Source organism: Trichechus manatus, unplaced genomic scaffold, assembly GCF_000243295.1.
Source record: "Trichechus manatus latirostris isolate Lorelei unplaced genomic scaffold, TriManLat1.0 scaffold00008, whole genome shotgun sequence".
Classification (NCBI taxonomy): domain Eukaryota; kingdom Metazoa; phylum Chordata; class Mammalia; order Sirenia; family Trichechidae; genus Trichechus; species Trichechus manatus.
In genome coordinates this window covers 32,196,164-32,203,267 of record NW_004443944.1, presented here as the reverse complement: position 1 = coordinate 32,203,267, position 7,104 = coordinate 32,196,164, and the positions used below count along the sequence as shown (strand labels likewise).

Here is a 7,104-nt window from a genome sequence, read left to right as displayed (position 1 = left end):
CTCTGACCCGGTTTGGTCCCCGCCCTCCCCTAAAGTGATTCCTCACCCCTGTGGGATGCTGGACCCTGCGACTTCCCTGGGGCTAAGGGGGCTGGGCTCAGCCTGTCCCCCTCCCCCACCAGATGAAGCGGAGCAGGCTCCCCAGCACGTAGGCAGCCAGTTAGGGGTAGGGACCAGACCTTCTGGACAGAGACCTGGCAGATGGCCCTGCTGGGAAGCGAGGTGGCTCCAGGACTTGCCCCCTCCCTACCCTGACTCTCACCCAGTTTCTTTTGGGGGCAGGCACTGAGGGAGGTCTCCGGCCTCGGCCAAGCGGGGGCTGGAACCAGAACCCAGGCCCCCAGCCTCAAACTCTCAGTCCCTGCCCTAAGAATTAGGCCTCCTCCCACTTTTCAGATGGTGAATTGAGGTCCCAGGAGGGGGCTTTGAATGCCTAGAACCCCCATGTCCCCACATGGGAATATCAGAGAAAATTACATAGATCAGGGGCAAGAGAGTGACCTTGAAATTCTTGGACCCTCCACACACACACCTGGGAAAGAGTGTTTCACAGTTTGGACCTTGAGGCGTGAGGGGCAGAGAGCCCTGGGGGCAGAACTCATCCACAGGCACACCCCAGATGCTTTCCAGAGCCACCTGGAGCCTGGCGCTGAGAAAAGGACTCGGAATGCGAGGGATACACAGCCCGGGAGGCAATGGTAAGACCCAGGCCCCTCCAGCTGCAACTCTAGGGCCAGGGCGCAAGGGGTCTGTCTGCAGGCTGCCCCTTCCATGCCACCCAGTGACTGCCCCCAAACTCTTCCCATGATCCCGTTCCTTGGACCTGAGCCAACTTTCTCCAGGAAATGGAGCCTGCAGGGTGAGCAGACAGCAACCTCTCCATTTAGGCTTCCTCAGGGCCTGACCCCCAAACCTCAGGCCCCCAAGGCCCTTGTGTCCTGAGGTGGAGGATGTTGAAAGAACCTTGGACCCTGAATCCTCCTTTCCAAACCATAATGTCAGAAGAAAGAGGCCTAAAGCAGGAGAGACTTTAGCCAGATAATAGAAGGGCCTTCCTGACCCTCAGGAGAATAATAACAATGATAGCATTTACCGAGCCCTTACTGTATGTCTCATTTTTCATGGATTAACATATTTAGATGTCACAACAATCCCGTGAGGTGGGTGCTGTACTGTTATCTCCACTTCTCAGAAGAACAAACTGAGGCCCAGGGAGCTAGAAGACTAGCTAGAAGCTAGAAGAGCCAGGACCCCTTGCCCAAGGCAGTTCCAATGCCATCTGACAAGGTGGCACCAATGCCCTCTTTATGGGTATCTCTGGTGTGGATAAACAGGGAAACCTTTATTGAGACCACCCCATCCCTAGTGCCCAGCCTTGTTCTGGGCACGCTGAAGACCCACAGAGAGCCCTTGGGGGCTTAGCCCTTGCCCTGCCCCTTCTTGCTCTGTGAATTTCAGCAAGTCACTTAGCTACTCAGTTTCTTCATCTGTAAAATGGGGAAACAATCTCACCTGGATTGATACGGAGTGATACAGAGTAAAATGAATAAACACACCTGGAGGCCTTAGAATGCTTCCTGGCAGACAGTGAGTGCTCAATAAATGCAGCCCTCTTGATTGATAGTATGGTTAGAGACAGGATGTGCCGGTAGCTGCCTGGACTCAGCTCCCTCCCTTGTGCCCGCAGCCCAGAGTGAGGGGAAGATGCCCCCCTACACCAGCTACCACGCCCAGCGCTCCTACCCGATGCCAGATGAGCCCTTCTGCACGGAGCTCAGTGCTGAGCAGCGGGCCCTGAAGGAGAAGGAGAAGGGCAGCTGGACCGAGCTGACCCATGCCGAGAAGGTGGCCCGTAGGTCTCAGGGCAGGGCTGGATGGGGAAAACGGGCGCCCGCGTGTGCGTGCGTGCATGTGTGTGTGTGTGTGTGTGTGTGTGTGTGAGAGAGAGAGAGAAATTGTGTGTGTGTGCATGTATGAATGAAAAGAAGGGCCTGTCAGGAGCAGTGGAGCAGGGACAGGCCCCCAAGACTGTCAGGAACCCCAACCCCCTGAGTGCACATCCGAAGGGTGAAGTTAATTCATTTGTTCATTCATTCATGCAACACCATTCAGAAGCTCCTATGTGTGCACAGCTGGGCAATCCTCGGGACACAGTCAAATCACCCAGTGGTTCCTGCCCAGGGTGCTCCTAGTCCAGTGGGGGAAACCGACACAGACTCCATAACTGGAATACGGGATAGGTGTTTAGGATGAGGTATGTTCAAGGAATTGTGAAGACCCAAAGGAGAGAGGGATGGAATCCTGACAGGCATCCCAGAAGAGGGCATGTTCCAGCCAGCCTTGAAGGGTGAGGAGGGGGGCACTGCCAGGCAGTGGGAACAGCATGGGGGAGGGTGTGGGGGCAGGAGAGTGTGGTGGCTTGCGGGCATCACTGAGTGGTGTGGGGGCACTGGAGCAGAGGGCAGCAGGTGAGGTGGTGGTGGGAGGGCAGGGACCTGATCCTGGGAAGCCGGAGGGATTCGGGTCCCCAAGTCCTGCCCACCAAAAGTGTCCCTGGGATGACCCTTTAATATCTGGAGCCTTGGATCCAGCCTGACCTCCAGCATTTCGGGGGATTCTCTGGTGGAGAGACGCTCATGATTCTCACATTTATTCATTCAACAACTTACTGAGCGCCTACTTCAATGCCAGGCACCGGGAGCACGGAAAGCCGGCCTCGTCCTTGCCCTCGTGAGCGCGCATCCCCAGCCCTGTCTCCCTCAGGTCTTTTCCTTCCTCTCAGCTCTCTCTCTGGCATCTTGGTCTGTTTCTCTCCATTCACTTCAGAAACGGGACACTACCTGCCTTTTTTTGTTTCATCGCAGTGCCACACACACAAAGCAAGATGGTATTAAGCACAATCCCTAATATTTCCTGCACAATTACCATGCAGCAGGCACTGCTGTGGAGGTGGGCACTCTCACTAGCCCCATTTCACAGTCAAGGAAACTGAGGCTCAGAGAGGTGAAGTTGCTTGTGGTTAGTAACACAGCTAGAGAGTGGTGGAGGCAGGATTTGAACCTACACAGCCTGGCACCAGGGGTTCTACCTTTAGATACTACACCACATGCTATGCTGAAGGCTGGGTGCACTGCTTGGTGAGTTACAGTGGACCCTCAGAGCTCAGCAAACGACTTACTTTGACCACTGGACATGGTGGGGCTTTGGCCCTTGACTCCATCCACTACTGGCTGGGCTTCCTCACTGTCCCCCACCCCACCCCAAATGTTGCCTTTTCCCTGCTCATACCCACAGCTCCTGCCTGCTGTGGAAATTCATACTCCTGCTGGTTGATCTCACGGTCTCACAATGAACCACCCACTTGCTCAAACCAAAGACAGTTCCTCTCCCCAAGGAATTCTGCTGGCAGCTTTAATTTTTTCCTTAGTTATTTATTTTCATATTTAGTTAATGTACTGAGAAAGGGTTATACACATAGGGTAACATTTTAAAAGGAAAGAGGGAGAGGTCAATTTCCCTTCCACCCAGTCCCCTGTGACCAGGCTCCTATGTATTTTCCCAGAGAGCCTAGAGTGTGCGTGCATGTAGGAGTAGTCCTTGCCTTCCCTCCCATTACAGGAGCCCCCTCACCCTCTCTTCTGCACTTTGTCATTTCATTTGGCAATACTCATGGTCTAAAAACTAAGGTGGCACCGCTAGGCAGCTGTGCCAGGCCTGGACTGCCACCTCCAGACAGCTCCTTATGTGAGAAAACTAGACTTTATTTCCTTAAGCCTCAATTTGTTGGATTTGAAGCCAGGTGGTATGAGAAGGTGCCCTCTGGCTGCTGGATGGGTGGAGGGACAATAGGCAGAAGGACCAGTGAGGTGGCTGGTCCAGGTGAGAGGTGGTAGAGGGCTGTACCAGGGCAGTGACCAAGGGGGTGAGGAAGTGGGGCTGTTGTTTTAGAGTAATAATAATAATAATAATATCAGCCACTATCCAGTGCTTATTAGGTGCCAGGAACTGTGCAACGCACATGACCTGTCCAATCCCACTTCGTCTCACATCAGCCCTATGAGGTAGGCATTTGCCCATTTCACAGACAAGGAAACCGAGGCCCAGACAGCTGAAGTGACTTGCCCAAGGACTCAGAGAGCAGCCGTGGTGGAGCCAGGGCTCACACCCAGGGCAGCTGGCTCCAGAGCATATGAGATTAGGCAGGTGACTCACACAGGTGTGAGGAGCTCATGGCTGTGAAGTAACCACATCGCAGGCATTTTGAGAGACTGGCTATTCGGTAGCAGCTCAGCTGAGAGAGTGAATCTCTGGCAAATGAGGCTATTCAGGCAGGCTTCCTGGAGGAGGTGGAGCTGGGGCCAGGCTTTGTAGGTTAGGACAAATGGGGAGGGTGGCAGGGCGAGGGAGTGTCCTCCAGGAAAATAATTCCAAGACCAAAAACGAAAAACGAAACCCGCTGCCGCTGCCGTTGAGTCAACTGCGACTCATAGCAACCCCATAGCACAGGGTACAACTGCCCCGTAGGGTTTTCAAGGCTGTGATCTTTATGGAAGCAGACTGCCACATCTTTCTGCTGCAGAGCGGCTGGCAGGTTCGAACTGCTGATCTTTTGGTTAGCAGCCGAGCACTTAACCACTGCACCACCAGAGCTCCTTGTTCCAAGGTCACAGCTTCCGAATTGGCACAGCTTAAAGTTTGGACCCCTGGGTCTGGCATTCAAGGCCCTTCAGGCTCTGCCACCTCTGCCCAACAACTCCAGGTTCCTTGCTGTTCTCCAAACAGGCCTTGCGCTTGCCACATCCACCCTGCATCTTTGCTCAGGAGTGCCCTCCCACCTTCATCCCCACCCACCCTTCCCTGAGAAAACTCCCCCAAACTCCAGCTTTACTTATTCCATCCCCTTCCTTGAATGCACTACACACTTGCCCACCTCTGGGCATTTGCACTAGCAGTTCCCTCAGCCTGAAATGCCTGTTGCCCTGAAGTCAGTCTCCTTGAGGGCAGTAGCCCTGCTTGATTTCTCTAGGAATCTCCAGCCAGACATTTGTTCGTTCATTCATTCTAGAAATATTGATTAGGAGCACCAAGCGCTATTCTAGGTGCTGAGAATGTAACAATAAACAGAGTCCTTGTCCCCCTGAAGCTTATAGTTGGGTAGGAAAGATGAGCAGTAAATAAGAGAGCAGATGAATAAAAATATTAAAGTGTGAGGGACATGACGGTCAGGAACTCAGAGTCCTAACAAAAGTTTGAGTCAAATAAATGCACAATCTTATCACTTCCTTGCCTAAAACTCACCCTCCCCAATTCACTTAGAATGAAATCAGAACTCCTCGCCTTCGAGGTCTGACTCCGCTGAGCCCTCACCTGCCACACTATCCGTTTTGCTCGCTCCAGCCACACTGACCTTCACACCATCCTTTCCTGGCCCCTTCCTGCCTCAGGCCCTTTGCACTCGCTTTTCCTGCCTCGGCCTGAATCAAATCCCGCTTTGATTTCTTAGGCCTCAGCTACGGTGTCACCTTCTGTGAGAGCCCTTCCCTGACCACTGAAGTAGCCCTGCCCACAGTCTAGCTAAGCATTTGTTATCTCTCTCCCTTTCTGAGCTGTGGGGTTCACAAGGGCAGGAGTTTTCATCTGGCTTCTTCACTACTGCATCCTCGGCTCCTGGCCATGCTTTGCGTACAGTAGATGCCCAGTAAGCATTTGTTGAATGAACTGCATCTGCTGTGGGGAGGGGGAGGCCAGGGATCCCTGAGCAAGAGTTGCCTCAGGGTTCCTGGGGCAGACACAACTGACGCCCGTTCCCCTGCCCCCTGCCTCCAGTGTACCGGCTCCAGTTCCATGAGACTTTTGCAGAGATGAACCGTCACTCCAACGAATGGAAGACGGTGATGGGAGGTGTATTTTTCTTCTTTGGAGTCACAGCTCTGCTGATTTGGTGGCAGCGGGTCTATGGTGAGTGGGTGACGCCTTACCTGGCTCAGGCCTGGGCCACGCCCCTGTGGCCACAGCTACCAGCCAAGCTCTTAAAGGAATCATGCTGGCACCCATTGGACCATAACCCGCTCAGGAAACAGATGAAATAGTCTCACCCTGGACCCTACAGTGAGCAGGAATAAGCTCAGCAGTTATAATGATAGCACATAACATGCATTGGGCACTTATTGTCTGTCAGACATTGTGCCAATTGCTTTACAAATACTGTCACACTGGATCCCCACAACCCTAGTGGATAGGACCTGTTTTTGACAGATAAGGAAATTGAGGCTCAGAGAGATGAAGTGACTCATTGAAGGGTCACACAACAAGAGTGGTGGAGCTGGGATTTGGATCCAGGCAGACTTCAAATCAGTGCTCCTGTTACCATTGGGCCACAGGGGCAGGTGAGGAGACTGAGGCTCAGAGAGGGGAAGGAGCTTGGCCCAGGTCCCATGGCAAAGTCTAAGGTGGAACTAGGGTCAGAACCCAGAGGTCACTGGAGCGATGCTTTAGGAACGAGTCTGTTGGGGTGACAAGCAAGGTGGAGGGAGCCCCTCAGAGCACGAGCTCTGTGTCTGGAGACCAAGGCTCTGGGGCACGGTGGGCCTGGTAGGGTTCTGAGCTGCCCCTGTCCCCCTTGCACCCCCTCTCCACAGTGTTCCCCGAGAAGCCCATCACCCTGACAGACGAGTGGAAGGCCCAGCAGCTCCAGCGCATCCTGGATATGAAGGGCAACCCCGTGCAAGGCCTGGCTGCACGGTGGGACTATGACAAGAAGGAGTGGAAGAAGTGACACTGCACTCCAGACTGCCCTCCCTGCAGTCCCCCCTCCGATGGCCCCGCCTCTGGCAGCCCCTCCCCTGCCCTTCACCTCAATAAAGCTGGGCCTGTTTGCTTCTGCCTATAATCTCCACCTCAGTCTTTACAGAGGTCCCTGGGTGGCACAAGTGGCTCGCGCTCACCTACTAACTAAAAGGCTGGTGGTTCAAATACACTCAGCGGTGCTGCAGAAGAAAGGCCCAGTGATCTTCTTCTATAAGATTACAGCCTTTGAATAGACAAGCGGTATCTTGGGTGAAGGGTCAGACAGTACACAATACAGGGGAAACTAACACAACCTGT

The 7,104-nt window shown here is 53.7% G+C and overlaps 1 protein-coding gene across 1 annotated transcript; it reads left to right on the top strand.

Moving 5' to 3' along the window:
* The first annotated feature begins 619 nt into the window (after positions 1 to 619).
* Positions 620 to 6,775, top strand: LOC101346963 (cytochrome c oxidase subunit 4 isoform 2, mitochondrial). Its single transcript, XM_004370474.1, has 4 exons — positions 620 to 698; positions 1,688 to 1,852; positions 5,827 to 5,958; positions 6,639 to 6,775. Exons 1-4 carry the CDS (start codon positions 620 to 622, stop codon positions 6,773 to 6,775), a joined length of 513 nt encoding a protein of 170 aa, XP_004370531.1.
* The last annotated feature ends 329 nt before the right edge of the window (positions 6,776 to 7,104 follow it).

Bases quoted from the DNA above. Each gene is read 5' to 3' on its own strand.
- LOC101346963 (XM_004370474.1), top strand. From the start codon at position 620: ATGCTTTCCAGAGCCACCTGGAGCCTGGCGCTGAGAAAAGGACTCGGA. The intron at 699-1,687 runs GTAAGACCCAGG...TTGTGCCCGCAG, and splicing joins ACACAGCCCGGGAGGCAATG to CCCAGAGTGAGGGGAAGATG. The intron at 1,853-5,826 runs GTAGGTCTCAGG...CCCTGCCTCCAG, and splicing joins CCATGCCGAGAAGGTGGCCC to TGTACCGGCTCCAGTTCCAT.